We start from the raw sequence: 21,967 nt of genomic DNA on the forward strand, positions 1-21,967 counted from the left end.
AAAAATGTGAAAAATGGCACCCAAATTCTGAGCCTCATAACATTCTAGTAAAATATGTGGAATCTGAAAAAACCATGCCAACATAAAGCAGACATTTGGGAAATGTAAGTTATGAATTTATTTGGGTGCTATGACTTTCTGAATCAAAAGTAGAGAATTTAGAACGTTGAAAATAAAGAATTTTTCAAAATTTTTGCCAAATTTTGTTTTTTTTCATAACTAAACGCAAAAGATTTCATCCAAATTTTTAAACTAATTTGAAGTACAACGTGTCACGAGAAAACAATCTCAAAATCCCCTGGATATCTCACAGTGTTCCCACGCTATAACCACTTATAGTGACACAGGCCAGATTTGAAAAATGGGGCCGCGTCCTTTAGGCCAAAAGATGCTGTGTCCCGTAGGGGTTAAAGAAGCAAAAAGCACACATCCTTGCAGTTAAAATCCAGCTGCTGCAAGTTTAAATTTGGGTAATGCAGAATTTGACAATTGCAAGTTAAAAGTTGAAATTGTCAAATTATGAACAGGCAATGCAGTATTTCACTTGCTACTAAGTTATTCAGACCACAGGCAGTGGTGAACATGCACTCTGACTACACACTTGCCTCAGGAAAGTGTCTCTTTGCACTCAAGTACTCAAGAGCGCTTGAATGAGGTTGAAATGTGTAGACTGATCTTTCAAGCATTTGTATGGTCATGTTTTAATATGAAGATTTTGGACAAATAAAGATTGAAGTTTTTATACTCTTTACAAGCTGGAGCTGGAATTGTTCCTGAGCATGGCTATTTTCTACAAGACATGGCGAGCTAGCCTGCTTTTTTTTCTCTTTGTTCCACTTGAAGTACCCGATGGTGGTGGAGGTTGGTGAGAATTGAACATGGTTCCACATTGTGGCCACACTCATGTTCCAGTTACATTGGTAAATTTCTCCTCCTTGTGCTGCCACTGAGCTTTCAATGTCAGATGGAAATTCCACCTCTAGTGCCTGCAACAATTTGCACTTGTATTCCCTCATTTTGCCATTCTCCATTGACACCTGAGAACAGCTCCTGTTGTCATCCTGCTTCGAGTAAAAATCCCCCTCCTTAACCTCCAAAAGTGTCCCCTGACTGAACAGTGCAGTACCTGACCTTATGTCATTTATGCAATATACATGAGAATGAAGAATTCTAAGAAAAAAACAGTGCTTTGGTTACGACACAGTTGGTATACAACATAAAGATTGCTAGAACATTTCATAGTGTCATTGTACAGAAACATGTAAAGAGCAGTAGCAGGTGCAGGGGGCATAAACTTTCCAGAGTTCAAATCTGGTACAGTTCTTGGAAGGCACAGGCCAGACAGAAATGCAACTCTGATGATTTATACCAGATAGTACACCACCAATACATGTGGTTTTAATTACTATTCATCTACAATCTGAGGCATATTGGGGCATATGTATCAAAATTTTTGTTTGTCTGACGCATTTGCTCATTTGCAACTATTTCTGTGCCTCAGACAGTCTCTCTTCAAAGTCGTCCATTGCCTAGTTTTCTGCTGTGTTCCCTGAGTTATCACCTGAATCCAGATGTGAAAATTACGACTTTTTAAAAATGTCGCAATAAAGTCTAAGGCTGCCCCTGACCAAGCGTAGAAATTAGTTTGGAGCTGATTGCGACTTTTGTTTTAAAAAGTCGCAAATTAATGACGGACCAAACGCCACATGTATCAATAAGGAAAAACTGTTAAGATACATCTGACCAGCAGAAAAGCCAAGAAAATAAACAGAAAGACAAAGCCAGACTTATGTTTTCATGGTAATGTTAAGTTTTTATAGTTAATACATTTTCAGCAATAGGGCATAACCAACCCAAAATACTACTACTGAAAAATGCATCTCGTACCGGAAATAAGCCCTTGCATAACATCATTAAAAGTGCGCCATGAACCAACTAAAAACCACAAAAGACAAAACTGGCTACTGCAGGGCACTCCTTGCCTCGCTGTACACCCCCTACAACAATTAACGTCCCCATGTGGGGTGTTTACATAGTCTAGAGAAATTGCATAACAAATTTAACCCCTTATCACCGACACTAGTTTTCAGCTCAATGACCAGACTCGATTTTTCAAATCTGACATGTCTCACGATAATTGGTTATAACTTGGGAACGCTTTAACATATCCCGGTGATTTTGAGAATGTTTTCTCGTGACACATTGTACTTCATGTTAGTTATAAAATTTAAGTGATACGTTTTGCGATTCGTTCTGAAAAAAAGTGAAAATTTGGCAAAAGTTTGTAAAAATTCTTCATTTTCCTAGTTTGAAATGTTCTGCTTTCCAGACAGGAAGTAAAACTACCCAAAAAGCTTGATAAATTACATTTACGGAATGTCTGCTTTATGCTGAGATGATATTTTATGCGTCCTCTCACTTTTCTAGGATGTTATGAGGCGCAGAACTTTAGGTGCGATTTTTCTCATTTTCATGAAAATTGCCAAAACTCAAGCTTCCAAGTGACTTTGTAAGGCCTAAGTAATAGTAAAACCTCATAAATTACCCCACTATAGAAACTTCACCCCTCAACGTATGTAAAACAACTTCTATTAAGTCCATTAACCCTTTAAGTGTTTCACATGGGTTAAAACAATATGGACCTGCGATTTAGAAACTATGGAATTTTTTTGGAACATACATTCATTTAGGCCAAACTGACATTTTCAGAATAAATTAAATGATGAAACGCAATGCAACGTTTGATGCCCAATTCCTCCCGAGTGTACTGATACCCCATATGTGGTGGTAAACTTCTGTACGGGCGCACGGCCGAGTATAGAAAGAATATATGCGCCATTCACAGCAGATTTGTATTGTCACATTGTACGACCTATACATTTTTATTTTTTTTGGTAATGCGAACATATGAGGGCTTAATTTTTACGGAATGAGATACAATGTATAGATAATTCATTTAGGGGGTCTATAGCTTATTCATGAGATTTTATTAACTATTTCAAGGGGGACACAAACAAAATCATCAATTTTTATTTTGGATTTTTAGCATTTTTTTCCCCCCGTTCACCGTAATGTAAAAATAATATTTTATCTTTATTCTCTGGTCACTACGATTGCGGTGATACCTCATTTATATAGTTTTTCTTATCTTTGCTCAATTTTCCTGAGCAAAACCAATATTGGAGAATATCGCATTGTTTTTACTATTGACAACTTTTTAGGGCCATAACTTCTGTATTTTTCTGTTGTCAGATCTGGTTGAGGGCTTATTTTTTGCGAAAAGAGTTGTTCTTTTCAGTCGTATCATATTAGGGAATGTAGCTTTTTTTGATCATTTTTTAGAACTTTTTTTGTGATAGTGTTTGATGAAAAATTGTATATTACGGGAATTTTTTCGTGGTTATTTTTTTCATCGTTCCCCGAGCGGGTTCAATATTGATTTAGATTTATTGTACAGATTAATACGGACGCGGTGATACCAAATATGTACATTTTTTTGTGGGTTTTTGTGTTTTATATACTGTATTTGCATTATATGTGTAACTGGGGAGATTATGGGACTTTATTTTATTTATTTATTTAATTATTATTATAAAACAATTTAATCTTTTTTTTTTTACTTTCACATATTTTCAACCTTTTGGCTTGAATAAGCGATCATCCGATCGCTTATTCAAGCCTTTACACTGCAATACACTTGTATTGCAGTGTATAGTGTAAGTAACTGAGCATGCTGCGCATGCTCAGTTACTTACAGCCGGGTCCTGCCAGGAAGGCAGAACCCGGCGAGAAGAGGAGCCGACAGCCCCGGGTCACTCGACGGAACCCGGGGCAGCGGCAGGAGGGATCGGATCCCCCGGTAAGCACACCGGGGGGGTCCGATCCACGGGGGACACACTTGCACGCCGCGGTCATGCTTGACCGCGGCGTATAAGGGGTTAAACACCCGGGATCGGAGTTTTTCTGATCCCGGGTGTTAGTGCCGGGTCTGGGCTGTGATATCACAGCCCGACACCGGCACTATAATAACCCGATGTCCCGAAATCTTCTTCTGATGCGGCGCCGTAGAAAGGCGTCGCATCAGAAGAAGTACCCTTAATGACCGCCGTAGATTCCCGATAGGGCGGTCATTAAGGGGTTAAGGATGGGTTTTCTCTTTTGTGAATGTGTAAATTTTTCGGCTAAATGAATGTATTAGCGACAAATTCGGACCATTCTAAATTTCACCTCTATTTTGATTTGATTACTATGAATATCTCAATCTGTAAACAATCTTCCTGTTTGATAATTTGAGTGGTGCAGATTTGAAAAAGGGTTGATTTATATGGGATTTCTAATATTATATATTTCAAATGTCATTAAAAACAATAATCCCCCAAAAAAGTCAATTCTGAAATCTCCTTGAAAATACGGAAAACCAATGTTCAATTTGTGATGTCAAAATAATTATCCAGGCATTTAAAAAATTATGAAAATGTAAAGCAGACATATGGGAAATTCAGCAACTAATTTAGATGGTTAAACTATCTGCCTAAAAATGAGATGATTTAGAATTTCAAAAATGGCATATTTAAAAAAAAATGTTATAAATAAACACAGAACTTATCAGCCAAATTTTAAATGAAGTACAACATGGGAAGAAAGAACAATCTCAAAATTGGGCTGAGCCTCAAGCTATAAACTGGTTACATCATGAAGCGGTTAAAGAATTTTTTGGAGACGAAAATATTGATGACATATCCAAAAAGCAGATTGGTGGGTGTCCCACTTCCAGTCCGTCCACAGATCAGGGATGTTCCATTCTCTGTGTAGTGGCTGAAATGTGTTACTGCTGCTTAGCTCCCATTCATACAAATGGCAAATTATCTGTAGTAACCTTGTCTGACCACTACACAGAGAATTGAGCTGTCTTCTTCATGTTACATATTCTATTTATCAGTTCCTGAGGGTCTTTGGGTCACACCATTCTGAAAGGTCTAAAATTGACTTTCCAGCCGTCTAAATCTGCTGTATGGCCATCTTAAGATGTTAGGTCTATTAATAATCATATTAAAAAGAGTGCTACATTTCATGGAGAGTATGATTACCCTGCACCTTATGACTATTTGTCTCAAGCAGTGCTAATGTGACAATGACCATCCTTTCTTTCCCTAGGTTCTAGTCTCCAGAGGAAGACATAAACCAGCTTTCTTGGGGGTAGCAGGTGGCTAACTGCATTGGCAGAGAGAAGGAAATACTCATGATGGGCACAAGGAGACCAATGAACCGTATGCCTCCTGGGAATGGAAGGTATTATGACTCCCATGGAAGCAGTAATGGGAGTACAAGTGACAGTGAAGATAGTAATGGTTCAGTCTATTCTCCGCGGGCAGACAGCCGAAGCTACCTGCTCAGTGTGAGGCCTGAGAACAGGTAAGTAATTACCTTTTAAGGTGGATATTGTAGCAGGTTAATGCCGAGGCACAAGAAAGTTAGTTTCTTATTTGTTTTGTATCTTTAAAATGTATTTAGATTGCCCACAGCGTAATGAGCATTAAACTGGCCACCAATTCTCTAAGTAAATATATTTCTAAATGTGCTATTGACATGAAATTCTCTCCACTAACAACCCATCCAATCCATACTGGGAAAAAAATTGAGCTGCATATGTCTTGTAAGCAGATTAGGTAGCGGGGTAGTCGTTTCCTGGGGTACACGGTACTTTTTTCGGGACACAGCAATGACACAGTTCGTTTGGTGCAACCAGTTTTATGTTCAATAAAAAAGTAAAGTCAGCAAAACAACGTATAAACAAAATAAAGTCCTCGGCCACTAACTAAAGTCCTCGGCCACTAACTAAACATAGGTTCTTCTAGATACCTACTGCACAGCCTCCCAAACAATACACAGCAGTAAACACACAGTTGTTTTCTCCAGGTGCAGAGTTGGTCATGTGGGTCAGAACTGCTCATCCTATTTCAGCCCAGCACAGCTATAGACTGATAACATGGACAGCCCAAAACCCAGACTGTCCGATTGGAGTGGGGCCCACCCTCACTTCCCCACCCCAGCAATACAGGTTCCTAGTAGGTTTTGCCAAAAATCTAGTGCAGAGATGTGTGCAAAAGAACTGACATATCTTGGTTGCTTTTAAAAACATGTAGTTTTGTTCCCACTTCCCAGTACAGGGCATGGAATATTAAATACCGTAACTATGAGGTGCAATTGGTTATGCAGAAAACAAGCCCTCACACAGATCTTTACTTGGAAAAATTAAAAAGTTATTGATTTTTGAAGGTGGAGAGTGAAAATTTAAACGAAGAACAGAAAAGGGTCTCAGCGGAAAGGGGTTACATACATTTCAGTAAGCTTGTTCACTACTTTTTTCTCATGTCATCTCTCATTATTACAATTAATTTAAGGACATCCATGGCTCAAATTCTTTGCCATTGTGGATAAGATGGGTTGTTACGACATTTGGTAAGAATTTCATGTGGATAGAACTTATATTTACTTAGAAAATTGGTAAAGTGTTGAATACTGATTGCACCCATTGTAAAGTGAAATTTTGTACCATCTACCTTATATCTATATTAATTCCATTTAATTGAATGGAGGTGACATAAATCTCCCAGAAAGTGTTTTCCGTTTAACCTATGGGATAAGATTTAGGTGGAAATGTAACCACTAGTAATTTAGAACATTAAAGGGGTTGGCCTCTTTACCTCTTGTTTTTTGTAATCTATGTATAAGTGTGCGGGGCAGGTTATTAGGCAATTTACCAATATATATAGCTATTAATAGTTCTGTACCAATTTCTTGATGTGTAAAGTGAAGCCTCCTTCATCTTCTACCTCATCTGCCAGAAATTCCTGTCCATAAAATGGCTGCTGATGGAGGGTCTTGTGATCTCTAACTGGTGATTGTTCATGGATAGTTAGTAGAGATGAGCGAGCACTAAAATGCTCGGGTACTCGTTATTCGAGACGAACTTTTCCCGATGCTCGTCTCGAATAACGAGCCCCATTGAAGTCAATGGGAGACTCGAGCATTTTTCAAGGGGACCAAGGCTCTGCACAGGGAAGCTTGGCCAAACACCTGGGAACCTCAGAAAAGGATGGAAACACCACGGAAATGGACAGGAAACAGCAGGGGCAGCATGCATGGATGCCTCTGAGGCTGCTTAATCGCACCATTATGCCAAAATTATGGGCAACAGCATGGCCATGACAGAGTGACAGAATGAAGCTAGATAGCATCTAAAACATCTAATAATTGACCCTGACACTATAGGGGATGGCATGCAGAGGCAGCGGCAGCAGCGGCAGGCTAGAGAGTGGCATGGCGACATACCCTAAATGGACTCAGACTTCAAACCAATGGGTGGCAGAGAGGAACCAAAGGAGGTGAGCAAGAAGCGCTCAAATAATATCGGTACATGATAAAAGTTTGCCAGTATATTTTGTGGATTACACAGCAGGTTGGCGACAAAGTTAACATGGAAGCCATGAAAACAACCCAAAATTCTGCCTGACACAGCTCGTTTGATAAGGGGACCATGTATGGAGGCAGTGAACTAGTAGTAGATTAAAGGTGCTGCAGTTAAAACTATGTTAGTTGGATCTTGGCATGGAGCTGGCGCTCCGCTGCCAGGCGAGCTTTCGCCAATCCAAGCCCCTGTCTCTAGGCTACTCCCCAAACAGCACTTCTAAGAACCTTTTGTATAAGATCAAGTGTAGTAGCGTTCTTATAAGTTTAGGATATGGCGGGTGAGGGGAATGTAAACAGATGCGCAAGAAGCGCTGAAATAATATTGGTAAATGATAAAAGTTTGCCAGTATATTTTGTGGATTACACAGCAGGGTGGCGACAAAGTTAACAAGTTTGTTGTGGAAGCCATGAAAACAACCCAAAATTCTGCCTGACACAGCTCGTTTGATAAGGGGACCATGTATGCCTACAGTTCATGCCAGTCGCTGCACTGGCTGCCAGTCTCCTTTCGAATACAGTTTAAAATAATAACCCTCATCCATAAAGCTCTGTATAATGCTGCACCCCCCTACCTCTCCTCTCTTATCTCAGTCTATCGCCCAACCCGTGCTCTTAGATCCGCCAGTGATCTTAGATTAACCTCTACCCTAGTGCGGACCTCCCACTCGCGTCTCCAAGACTTCTCTAGAGCTGCACCAATTCTATGGAATGCTCTGCCCCGGACTATCAGACTAATACCTAACCTCCAAAGTTTTAAACGTGCTCTTAAAACCCATTTCTTTAGGCAAGCCTATAACACTCATTAACTGCATGAAGTTTTAACTCTTCTACTAACCCGTCCTGTGTCGTCCTCCCATCTGTTATCCAGCAACCAACAGGCACCAGACTTCTCTGCAGTCCCATTCACCCTGGACCTGGTATATAAGATGACGGCTGAGTGGTTCAAGCGACAGCAATTCCATTTATTATATTTTGTTCTATTCCCTAAGAAGAATGGCTTGACCATTAAATATTCTTTTACCTCGTGTTACCCCATCATCTTCATAAACCGTAAGCTCTGGCGAGCAGGGACCTCACTCCTGTTGTTCCATACAAATGTTGTGCTCTGTTACATTACATTTGTATTTGTTTCCTATGATTTGTAAAGCGCTACGGAATATGATGGCGCTATATAAATAAAGATTATTATTATTATTATGGAGGCAGTGAACTAGTAGTAGATTAAAGGTGCTGCAGTTAAAACTATGTTAGTTGGATCTTGGGATGGAGCTGGCGCTCCGCTTCCAGGCGAGCTTTCGCCAATCCAAGCCCCTGTCTCTAGGCTACTCCTCAAACAGCACTTCTAAGAACCTTTTGTATAAGATCAAGTGTAGTAGCGTTCTTATAAGTTTGGGATATAGCGGGTGAGGGGAATGTAAACAGATGCGCAAGAAGCGCTGAAATAATATCGGTAAATGATAAAAGTTTGCCAGTATATTTTGTGGATTACACAGCAGGGTGGCGACAAAGTTAACAAGTTTGATGTGGAATGCCCTGTAATAGCCCTTGGGCGGTGTGCCTTTTATCGCCTAGGCTCAGCAGTTTGAGCACCGCCTGCTGTCGCTTAGTGACGGCACTGCTGCTGTGCCTAGAGCTACCGACTGATGGCGCCATGGCCACGTATGGTAATTCGTCGGAGGAGGAGGTGGAGGAGGGGTGGGAGGAGGAGGAGGTATAGTAGGCCTTTGAGACCTGGACCGAGGTAGGCCCCGCAATCCTCTGCGTCGGCAGTATATGACCAGCCCCAGGGTCAGACTCGGTCCCAGCCTGCACCAAGTTAAGTGTAGTAGCGTTCTTATAAGTTTGGGATATGGCAGGTGAGGGGAATGTAAACAGATGCGCAAGAAGCGCTGAAATAATATCCCTAAATGGTAAAAGTTTGCCAGTATATTTTGTGGATAACACAGCAGGGTGGCGACAAAGTTAACAACTTTGATGTGGAATCCATGAAAACAACCCAAATTTCTGCCTGACACACCTCGTTTGATAAGGGGACGATGTATGGAGGCAGCTATATGGACGACTTTTGGAGGTAGCAATGGAGACAACGTGTGGAGGCTGCTATGGAGACAATTTAATTTGGATAGTGCCTGTATGTGGCAGTCCAAAAAAGTTTTCAAACCAGAGGAGCAGGTAGGTGGCCCTCCAGAAAAATGAAATAGATTGAGTGCCTGTATGTGGCAGTCCAAAAAAGTTTTCAAACCAGAGGAGCAGGTAGGTGGCCCTCCAGAAAAATGGAATAGATTGAGTGCCTGTATGTGGCAGTCCAAAAAAGTTTTCAAACCAGAGGAGCAGGTAGGTGGCCCTCCAGAAAAATGAAATAGATTGAGTGCCTGTATGTGGCAGTCCAAAAAAGTTTTCAAACCAGAGGAGCAGGTAGGTGGCCCTCCAGAAAAATGAAATAGATTGAGTGCCTGTATGTGGCAGTCCAAAAAAGTTTTCAAACCAGAGGAGCAGGTAGGTGGCCCTCCAGAAAAATGGAATAGATTGAGTGCCTGTATGTGGCAGTCCGAAAAAGTTTTCAAACCAGAGGAGCAGGTAGGTGGCCCTCCAGAAAAATGAAATAGATTGAGTGCCTGTATGTGGCAGTCCAAAAAAGTTTTCAAACCAGAGGAGCAGGTAGGTGGCCCTCCAGAAAAATTGAATAGATTGAGTGCCTGTATGAGGCACTCCCAAAAATTGTTTAAAACAGAGGACCGGGTAGGTGGCCCTCCAGAAAAATTAAATGCATAAAGTACTATAGCTAGAGCCAGTGGGCCCTGTCAAAAAATAGCCAGTTTCCTCTGCTTTAGTGTACAAAGAGGAGGAGAAGGAGGAAAATGAGGAGGAGGAGAAGTGCATAAATTATTCAGGTTGAGCTTCCTTCACCTGGTGGAGATTGGAAATTATGAGAAATCCAGGCTTTATTCATCTTAATAAGCGCCAGCCTGTCAGCGCTGTCAGTCGACAGGCGTGTACGCTTATCGGTGATGATGCCACCAGCTGCACTGAAAACCCGCTCAGACAAGACGCTAGCGGCAGGGCAGGCAAAAACCTCCAAGGCGTACAGCGCCAGTTCGTGCCACATGTCCAGCTTTGAAACCCAGTAGTTGTAGGGAGCTGTGTGATCATTTAGGACGATGGTATGGTCAGCTACGTACTCCCTCACCATCTTTCTGTAAAGATCAGCCCTACTCTGCCGAGATTGGGGACAGGTGACAGTGTCTTGCTGGGGTGACATAAAGCTGGCAAAAGCCTTGTAAAGCGTACCCTTGCCAGTGCTGGACAAGCTGTGTTTCAGCTTGTGCACCAGGGCCTGCTGGTATTCATGCATTCTCACACTCCTTTCCTCTCCAGGGATGAGAGTGGAAAGATTTTGCTTGTACCGTGGGTCCAGGAGAGTGAATACCCAGTAATCGGTGCTGGAATAAATTCTTTGAACGCGAGGGTCACGGGATAGGCAGCCTAGCATGAAATCTGCCATATGCGCCAGAGTACCAAAGCGTAAGAATTCACTCCCCTCACTGGCCTGACTGTCCATTTCCTCCTCCTCCAACTCCTCCAACTCCTCTTCTTCTGCCCATACACGCTGAACAGTGAAGGACTCAACAATGGTCCCCTCTTGTGTCTCGCCAACATTCTCCTCCTCTTCCTCCTCATCCTCCTCCACCTCCTCCGATATGCGCTGAGAAACAGACCTAAGGGTGCTTTGGCTATCAACAAGGGAATCTTCTTCCCCCGTCTCTTGTGACGAGCGCAAAGCTTCCGACTTCATGCTGATCAGAGAGTTTTTCAACAGGCCAAGCAGCGGGATGGTGAGGCTGATGATGGCGGCATCGCCACTGACCATCTGTGTTGACTCCTTGAAGTTACTCAGCACCTGACAGATATCAGACATCCACGTCCACTCCTCATTGTAGACTTGAGGAAGCTGACTGACCTGACTACCAGTTCTGGTGGAAGTTGACATCTGGCAGTCTACAATCGCTCTGCGCTGCTGGTAAACTCTGGATAACATGGTTAATGTTGAATTCCACCTCGTGGGCACGTCGCACAACAGTCGGTGAGCGGGCAGTTGGAGGCGGCGCTGCGCTGCCCTGAGAGTGGCAGCATCTGTGCTGGACTTCCTGAAATGCGCACAGATGCGGCGCACCTTCGTGAGCAAATCAGACAGATTGGGGTATGTCTTGAGGAAACGCTGAACTATGAGATTTAACACATGGGCCAGGCATGGCTCATGTGTCAGTCTGCCGAGTTGCAGAGCCGCCACCAGGTTACGGCCGTTGTCACACACAACCATGCCTGGCTTCAGGTTCAGCGGTGCCAGCCACAGATCAGTCTGCGCCGTGATGCCCTGTAATAGTTCTTGGGCGGTGTGCCTTTTATCGCCTAGGCTCAGCAGTTTGAGCACCGCCTGCTGTCGCTTAGCGACGGCACTGCTGCTGTGCCTAGAGCTAGCGAATGATGGCGCCATGCCCACGGATGGTAGTTCGGAGGAGGAGGTGGAGGAGGGGTGGGAGGAGGAGGAGGCATAGTAGGCCTGAAAGACCTGGACCGAGGTAGGCCCCGCAATCCTCGGCGTCGGCAGTATATGACCAGCCGCAGGGTCAGACTCGGTCCCAGCCTCCACCAAGGTAACCCAATGTGCCGTCAGCGATATATAGTGGCCCTGCCCGGCAGCACTCGTCCACGTGTCCATGGTCAGGTGGACCTTGTCAGAAACGGCGTTGGTCAGGGCACGGATGATGTTGTCTGACACGTGCTGGTGCAGGGCTGGGACGGCACATCGGGAAAAGTAGTGGCGGCTGGGGACCGAATACCGAGGGGCGGCCGCCGCCATGAGGTTGCGAAAGGCCTCAGTCTCTACTAGCCTATAGGGCAGCATCTCCAGGCTAAGCAATCTGGAGATGTGGACATTAAGGGCTTTTTTTTAAAAGTATTTATTTTTGAAATTTTATACAATTACAATAAACAAAACCAGAAAACAAGATTGTCTGCCACATATTTCCTTCCCCCCATTACAGGATTATTATACAACAGCCATGGTAACAATCAGGTTCTTGCTGTGTTACAAAACTACCTGAGGGATATTACACAGTATATAACAGCAGGATACTGCAGCCAGACATCTTGATACAACACAAACAACTATTGACACATAGACAATCAGTCACACACACACACACACACATACCAGCACGCTCAGTCTCCTTCATCATGGAGAGGAGTATATGTCACATGTGATTATAAGGCTGTATGGGGAGTCGCGCACCATCTGGACCAGATGCGGTCAAACTTCTGGGGACACTTCCTGTTGGTATACAGGGACCGGTAGTGGGGAATGACGCTGTTAATAAGTAGTATCCATCTTTTTAATGGAGGGGGCTCCTGGTCCTTCCAGGTCATCACCACCACTTTTCGGGCGTAGTATAAGACAAACCTAAAGAAAATTTTGTCATAGTGGCCATTGACAACTTCATTTATGATGCCGAGGAGACACACAGAGGGAGACATCAAGCGTGGGAAATCAAAGTGTATATTTAGGAATTCCAGCACTTCAGACCAGAAGACATGGACCCTAGGGCAGGACCAGACACAATGCAGGAAGGATCCGACTTCAGCCTGACAGCGAAAGCAAAGATCATTGGGCATTGCTCCCATGTGGAATAGTCTAGCAGGGGTGAAGTATACTCGATGGAGGAATTTAGATTGGATCAGGAAGTCCCTCGCACTCACTACAGATGTGAAGTAGGACAGTTCGACCTCCCTCCAGTCATCATCTGACAGGTCAGGGATATCCTGTCTCCAGCGTTCACAGGCTCTATCAAACGGTCTGGACTTTTGCTCTTGTAGGAGAGCATAGCACTGAGTGAGTGGCTTAGGGAGGTCCGGGGTACTCATCAGAGTCTCTAGTTTGGAGAATTTCACTGTCAGGCTGAAGGAGCCGAATTGGGCTTTGAATGCGTGCCGCAGTTTCGTGTAATGGAAGCTGGCCGTATTGGGTACAGTATGTCTCTCCCTTATCTCGTTAAAGCTGAGTAACTCTGCTTCCGGGGATAAGAGCTGGCCTACAAATTTCACCCCCGCTGCCCCCCACATTGTCCAGCCCGGGAGGGAGAGGAAGTGAGAGAGCCATGGATTGAGCCACAATGGAGTCCTAGGCGAGAGAGGGGGAGAGCTGCTCGGTTCTACCAGGGATTGTGCCCTACGCCAGCACACCGCTACCGTACGTAGGGGAAGTGGGGTATCAGATGGGGACTTATACCTGTACAGCAGGTTTGTAAGGGCCTCGTAGGAACCTACCAGGGCACCAGCCAGTGCAGTAGCTGCATTACCCATGTCTATATCTATCCACCACTGGGCATATACTAGCTGGGAAGCCAGGTAATAAAGATACAGATCCGGGGCAGCCAGTCCACCCCTAGACTTGGGAGCCTGAAGCAGCGCTAAACTGAACCGCGGGGCACTACTCTGCCAGTAAAAGGACCTGAGAATGCCGTCTAAGCGTTTAAACAAACTCTTAGGAAGGAGTATAGGACAGGCATGGAAAAGGTATAGAAATTTTGGGAGAAAAATCATTTTAAATATGTTAATACGCCCGTACAAAGACAGGGGGAGAGTGGACCAGGCTTTTAGGCGTGATTCCGTTGCAGTTATCAAGGGTGTAATGTTTAACTCCGTATATGCCTGGACCCTGCGTGACACCTGAACTCCCAGATATTTAAAGGTGGACACCACCTGGACTGGGACGGGGAGGGAGTGTACCCCTACATCAGATAAGGGGAAAAGGACCGATTTGTCCCAGTTAACCCGGAGACCTGAGAACCCCCCGTAGCGTTCTATCAGGGACAGGAGGGATTCTAGAGAGGGGCCCAAATCCCCAAGATATACAAGTGTATCATCAGCATAGAGAGATACCTTTTCAATGATAGGACCTCTAGTAATACCCTTAATGCTATCAGAGTGACGGATCGCCACAGCAAGGGGCTCAATGGCAAGTGCGAAGAGGAGGGGAGATAGCGGGCAGCCCTGCCTAGTGCCCCTGGCCATAGGGAGAGTAGGTGAGATGTTAAGGTTGGTCCGTACCCTAGCCTTGGGATCATTATACAGTAGTTTAACTAATGCTGTAAATCGAGGGCCAAGACCCATTCTAGGCAAAAGGGTCCACAGATATGCCCATTCCACAGAGTCAAACGCCTTACAATTGTCTAAGGATAAGATAAACCCAGGGTCTGGAGACCGCTCTGCCTCTGCTATATTCAGGTGTAGTCTTTGTATATTTATGTCAGTTCCCCTCCCAGGCATAAAGCCTGTCTGGTCCGGGTGAACCAAGGATAATATCACTTTATTAAGCCTTGTTGCCAGAATTTTTGCTAGGATTTTAACATCTGAGTTTAGGAGGGAAATTGGGCGGTACGAGTCGGGAAGCAGGGGATCCTTGCCAGGCTTAGGAAGAACTACAATAAGGGCCTCTCGCATGGAGTCAGGGAGGGAACCACTGTCGAGCGCATCGGAGTACAGGCTAAGTAGATGAGGGACCAGGGTCTCACAGTTATCCCTATACCACTCGCCTCCCAGCCCATCAAGTCCAGGTGTCTTACCGAGGGGCAACGATTGGATAGCCAGTTCCACCTCCTCCGCCGAGAGCGGAGCATCAAGCTCCGATGACTGTGCCGATGTGAGTCTCCAAAGTGGAAGACTGTCAAGGAATCTGGAAATCTCGACGGAAGGGGCGGACAATCTGGAGCTGTAAAGAGAGGAATAGAATTCATGAAATACCATGTTTATGGCCCGGGGTTCTGTGATCAGGGTTCCACTACTGTTAAGGATAGAGGGAACGGAAGCACAAGGACGTTCAGCCCGCGATAGATACGCAAGCAGCTTCCCATTTTTATCTCCGAATTCAAAGATGGACGCTTCCCTGGCTAGCAGGCGCTTACTGGTGCGCTCCTTCACTACAGCTAGATGGTTCCTCTGCGCCTGAGCCCAAGTCTTTTTATTCCCCGGAGTAGGTTTCTCTAGGTACTCCTTTTCTGCATTTACCAGTGCAGCGGTCAGCCTCTCCTCCTGCGCGTTTAGAGACTTTCTATGGCCAGCTACACCTGACATGAATGCCCCCCGCACCGAGGACTTGTACGAGTCCCAGACTAGGAGAGGATCAGGATGGGTTGAGTGTACATCCCAGAACTCGCTGTGCGCAGCCCTGACAGTACTCAGGACCGCTGGGGATTGGAGCCAGGCCGGGTGCAGGCGCCATACGCGGGAGTCGCTGGGGGGGCCTATAAGGAGACTAATGAGCAAGGCGGAGTGGTCTGATGCACTGCGTGGGCAATAGGATACCTGGTCAACGTGCGGCAACATATCAGGGGAGACAAAGGCCAGATCAATCCGAGAGAAGCTCCTGTGCACAGAGGAATAGAATGAATATTCTCTCTCTTGAGGGTGTTTACTACGCCAAACATCGGCGAGGTCTAGAGAAGTGAGCCACTCGTTCAGACGGACCGAGCCTGTGTCCAGACCACTTGTACGATCTAAGGAGGGATTAGGGACTGCATTGAAGTCACCAATGCAGAGTATCGGACTGGGAGGCATAGCAGCCAGCTTACTGGATATTAGGTGCAGTACAGCTGGATCAAAGGGAGGGGGGACATAAATAGACGCTATAGTAAAGGTAAAGCCCCACAAGGCACAATGTATGATCACATAACGGCCAAAGTGATCCGGCGCTACCTGTATGACCTCTATGGGAAGCGCTTTGGATATGAGTATGGATACTCCCCTAGCGTAGACAGAGTAGGAGGAATGATACCCTCTAGCCACCCAGGCCCGCTTCAGGGAGAGGACCTTCTGACCCGTAAGGTGTGTCTCTTGGATACATACAATGTGAGGGGCTTGACGCTTAATGACATCTAACATCAGAGCCCTCTTGAATTTAGAATTAAGTCCCCTCACATTCCAGCTCATTACCTTAAGTGAAGACATCTTAGCGGAAGGGAAAGGGGTGTGGGGAAGGAGACGTGAGCAACCAAGCATTCATCCTTTCATACCACAGAGACATAGACAGACAGACAACAGTGAGCATAACAAATATAACAGAACTGAACTAACAATCCCAAGAATACAAACCCCCTGTCTAACACCCTAACAGCAGTAGTGTAGACCTATACCCACTAACAGTCAAATAGTAGAACAGTGGTCCCTAACTCAAGACAAACCTACACCATTTGTCCCGGGACCTTCAACCCTTAATGTATATATGATCAGGAGGTTATTAGGCAGCCATATTTAGAGAAAACCAAAGAGGAGATAGGGGATGGGGGAAGGGGGAGGGGAGGGGGAAGGGGGAGGGGAGAGGAGGAGGGGGGGGAATAGGGAAAGAATGAAGTGCCATATGTGGCGCACTGGTCGATATGACCAAACAGAGAACACAAATCAATCACAGGGTACATTTGTGAGGCACGTAATGTGTAAACAAATATTAGAAAACTGTAACAGTGATTTGGGACCCCTAGATAACTATTCAGGACTAAGTCCAGCATTGTCATAGCACATCAGATAAAAGGATATGTGAGTCCAGTCACTCAGGAGGTGCGGGCCTCCCAGCAGGAGCCCGAGGGGCTGCATCAGCCCAGTGAAGTGCTTCGGTTGGGCAGGTGAAGAAACGAGTCTTCTGGCCGTCCACAATTCGGAGCTTGGAAGGATACATCATGGAGTATTTATACCCCTTGTCACGGAGACGAGCACGGACCTCGGTGAATTGTGCTCGCTGTTTCCTGACGGATGCAGAGAAATCAGGGTAGAAGGACACTCTGCTGTTGGCATAGAGAATTTCTCCCTTGGTACGGACAGCCCTGAGGATAGAGTCCCTGTCCCTAAAGTGCAGCAGCCGGGCCAGGAAGGGTCTCGGATTGCCCCCTGGGGGGCCAGGGCGGGATGGCACGCGATGGGCCCTTTCCACTGTGAAGAACGGGGAGAAGGTATCTGCAGGAAGCATATTTTTGAGCCAATTTTCAAAAAAGGATACAGGGTCAGACCCTTCCACTTTTTCGGGGAGGCCAACCACTCTGACGTTGTTCCGCCGTAGGCGGTTTTCGAGGTCATCAGCTCTGTCGATGGATGCAGACATTTGGCGCTGAAGCTCTCTGATCTGTGTCGGCATAGGCCTCTGGACGTCCTCCACCTCAGATATTCTGCGTTCAGTTTCGGTGATTCGCTCTTTGGCTTTGTGGACATCATGTCGTAATAGAACAAAGTCCTGTCGCAGCTCATCCACCTTGGTGACCAGTTTGGATTGGCATCCGTTAATGGCCGCCAGCACCTCTGCAAATTTCCGATCCAACTCCGTGGCCGCGTCAGACGGATCAGCACCCTCTTCATAGCTTACAAGCTGTGGCGGGCTCTGGGAGCCTTCAAAGAGGGAGGGAGAGGAGTTTGGGGACCCCTGAGGAGAGCAAGGCTGTGTGCGGGAGAATCTCCCTAACTTTTTGGCAGCGTTTGACTGTATCTGCTCCAGAACGGCTTGTGATGTGGAGCATTCCTGCGCATCCAGGGGTTCCAGGGACTGGAATGGAGGATCTTCATGGACGGATTCATCATCCGAAGGAGGTGCAGACACCCCGGACGCTGCTTTGAGCATTTTAGCCGTCTTCCTCCGATTACCCATGGCGTCTGGGCAGGGGGGGGCCAGTGATAAACAATCAGGAAGCCTAGCGTCCAGTAGTTAGCAGAGATACAGTCCAAACCCACGTGGAGTATTGCAGCAGGACTGCAAGGGTTAATATAAAACAGAACCCAGGAACAGGGGATCCCTGGGAATATGGAGGACTCAGTGCTGGGCTGTATAGCTTGGGGTCCCCAGGGCAGAGGTGGGCAGCAGCAGGGGAATTACTTCCCTACCTGGTCCTGGATCAGTCCAGCAGTGACAGGGTTAACCCTGCGCGCCTAGGCCTCAGGCAGCGCAGGGGAGTCCACAGGATGGCGCCTCCAGCAGGATGAAGGGCTGGCTGGAGCGCTGTCACAGTGCCCTCGGCGGTGGGAGCGATGTCCAGGCAGCAAGGTGCAGGAAAATGTCCCCGGCGATCGGTTTACCGCTGCACCGGGCGGCTAGGAGCGGGCCGCCGCGCGGGTCACGTGGTCGGCCGCGGGGGAGCACGGAGGAGCGGCGCGGTGTCCGTAGCCGCCTCCAAAACGGCACCGGAGGACAGTGGCAGGTGTGTGGGGCACCCCGGGGCGGAGGGGAACGGGCACAAGTGAGGGATGGCTGCCTTAGGAGGGAGATGGGGTGTCGGGTCCCGGGAGCTCCGCGGCGCACGTCCTTCTCAGTCCGGCATCAGGCCACGCCCCCCTCGTGGACATTAAGGGCTTGGGCGTGCGGGTGGGTTGCACTATATTTCCGTTTCCGCTCCAGCGTCTGGGGTATGGAGAGCTGAACGCTGGTGGATGCTGTGGAGGATCATGGAGGCGACGATGGGGTTTTTGTGCCAGGGTCCTGGGCAGGGGGCTGACTATCAGCTGACACAGGGGAAGGAGCAGTGGTGTGCACGGCCGGAGGTGAACGGGCTTGGTGCCACTGAGTGGGGTGTTTAGCATTCATATGCCTGCGCATACTGGTGGTAGTTAAGCTAGTAGTGGTGGAACCCCTGCTGATCCTGGTTTGGCAAAGGTTGCACACCACAGTCCGTCGGTCATCCGGTGTTTCCTTAAAGAACCTCCAGACTTCTGAAAATCTAGCCCTCGCCGCGGGAGCCCTCGCCACGGGAGCTTCACTACGTGACACATTTGGCGCTGATGCACCTGCTCTGGCCCTGCCTCTCCGTCTGGCCCCACCACTGCCTCTTCCAACCTGTTCTGGTCGAGGACTCTCCTCCGTCTCAGAAGCACTGTGTTCACCCGGCCTCTCAACCCAGCTTGGGTCTGTCACCTCATCATCTTCCGATCCCTCAGTCTGCTCCCCCCTCGGACTTCCTGCCCTGACAACAACTTCCCCACTGTCTGACAACCGTGTCTCCTCATCGTCGGACACCTCTTTACACACTTCTTCCACTACGTCAAGAAGGTCATCATCACCCACAGACTGCGACTGGTGGAAAACCTGGGCATCAGGAAAATTGCTCAGCAGCAACCGGACAAGTGGTTTGTGACTGTGGGAAGGGTCCAGAAAACAGTTCCTCAGAGTATGCCGGTTCAAATGCCAAATTTTCATGGGAGGGGGCAGACTGGGGGGGAGGAGGCTGAGGTGCAGGAGCTGGAGGAGTGCCGATTTCGGTGACATGGGTGGACTGCGTGGAAGACTGACTGGTGGACAAATTGCTCGAAGCATTGTCGGCAATCCACGACATCACCTGTTCGCACTGTTCTGGCCTCAACAGTGCTCTACCACGAGTCCCAGTAACTTCAGACATGAACCTAGGGAGTGTAGCTCTGCGGCGTTCCCCTGCTCCCTCATCAGCAGGTGGTGTCTCACTCTGCCCAGGACCACGGCCTCTGACCCCTGCAGTAGTTGGACGCCCACGTCCCCGCCCTCGTCCTCTACCCCTAGCCCTCGGGTTAAACATTTTGAAAATGAAAGTTATAACTTTAATTTTTTTTAAACTTTTTTTTGTGTTTTTTTGTGTTTTTTTGTGTTTTTTTTTTTTTTTGTGTTTTTTAGTTTTTAAAACCAAACGATGCTATCCTATTGCTATGGCTATTTTCTAGCCAAGTATGAAAGCACACTGCTATGCCAGATGAGATGACGCTGAGTTATGAAAAAATAAACGTAAAATAAAAAGGAAATGGCAGACTGTGCCTAATTGAAATCCAACCCCTAATAAATTTTCCCACTTCGGTCTTTGCGATGGATATGTGCGTCACTAAGCGCTAAACACAGCGGTCGCAAGTCTCACTACAAATTCCTCACAATTTGGTAGTAGATGCACTGCAGCAAGGACAGCCACCAGCAGATCAACCAGAAATAAAATATATATAACGCTATTGTAGGCGTAAGTAAGCCGTTTGGATTCTCCTTTGACTATTTTCTAGCCAAGTATGAAAGCACACTGATGAGATGACGCTGAGTTATGAAAAAATAAACGTAAAATAAAAAGAAACTGGCAGACTGTGCCTAATTGAAATCCAACCCCTAATAAATTTTCCCACTTCGGTCTTTGCGATGGATATGTGCGTCACTAAGCGCTAAACACAGCGGTCGCAAGTCTCACTACAAATTCCTCACAATTTGGTAGTAGATGCACTGCAGCAAGGACAGCCACCAGCAGATCAACTAGAAATAAAATATATAACGCTATTGTAGGCGTAAGTAAGCCTTTTGGATTCTCCTATGGCTATTTTCTAGCCAAGTATGAAAGCACACTGCTATGCCAGATGAGATGACGCTGAGTTATGAAAAAATAAACGTAAAATAAAAAGTAAATGGCAGACTGTGCCTAATTGAAATCAAACCCCTAATAAATTTTCCCACTTTGGTGTTTGAGGTGGATATGTGTGTCACTAAGAGCTAAACACAACGGTAGCAAGTCCCCCTGCAAATTCCTCACAATATGGTACTAGCTGCAAATAAAAAAAAAAAAAGTATAACGTTATTGTAGCCCTAAGAAGGGCTGTTGGGTTCTTGTAGAATCACTCCTGCCTAACAGTAAGCTAATAGAACACCCTAACGCTTTCCCTGACCAGCAGCAGCTCTCTCCCTAGCGGCATCCAGACACAGAATGATCCGAGCAGCGCGGGCAGCGGCTAGTCTATCCCAGGGTCACCTGATCTGGCCAGCCAACCACTGCTATCGACGTGTAAGGGTACCACGTCATGCTGGGTGGAGTGCAGAGTCTCCTGGCTTGTGATTGGCTCTGTTTCTGGCCGCCAAAAAGCAAAACGGCGGGAGCTGCCATTTTCTCGAGCGGGCGAAGTATTCGTCCGAGCAACGAGCAGTTTCGAGTACGCTAATGCTCGAACGAGCATCAAGCTCGGACGAGTATGTTCGCTCATCTCTAATAGTTAGAGATTTTATGATCGGGAATGTCTGGCTGATGAGGTAAAAGACAGGAGGCTTCACTTTACACATCAAGAAATCAGAGCAGAACTTTTCATAGATGTGTAGTGGTAAATTGCCTGATATCTTGTCCCCACACTTGCACACATATTACAAAATAAAATCATGAGGTAAAGTGGCCAACCCCTTTAATGTATCACTAAGATCAGGAGTGACTAATAACCCTATTGTTGACTGCTAAATTTCACAAACAGTTTAAGAATGCACAAGTATATGCAGATGTTGGCACCTATATGTACAAATACTAAACTATCGACTAATAATACAAGTTCTTTGTAGTCATATGTCAATGCCTAAAATTATATTGGAGTTCTGAGCTGTGTTGACTATGGTAAGCGACAGATTCCAAGTATCTGTCGACTGTCACATGGGAACAACTGCTCCTAGTCCAGAGGAGAGAGGGTATGTCTATACACGAGATGGAGGGTCAATGTG

The 21,967-nt window shown here is 46.3% G+C and overlaps 1 protein-coding gene across 2 annotated transcripts in view; it reads left to right on the forward strand.

Moving 5' to 3' along the window:
- Positions 1-21,967, forward strand: part of ALPK3 (alpha kinase 3) — an 88,335-nt gene that overhangs the window by 13,098 nt on the left and 53,270 nt on the right. For both annotated transcript variants that reach the window (XM_072147706.1, XM_072147707.1), the window contains exon 2: positions 5,155-5,412. In XM_072147706.1, the coding sequence (XP_072003807.1) occupies positions 5,240-5,412 (173 nt within the window). In that variant the 5' untranslated portion in view covers positions 5,155-5,239. The remainder of the gene's footprint in view (positions 1-5,154; positions 5,413-21,967) is intronic.

This window comes from Engystomops pustulosus, chromosome 4, assembly GCF_040894005.1.
Source record: "Engystomops pustulosus chromosome 4, aEngPut4.maternal, whole genome shotgun sequence".
Classification (NCBI taxonomy): Eukaryota; Metazoa; Chordata; class Amphibia; order Anura; family Leptodactylidae; genus Engystomops; species Engystomops pustulosus.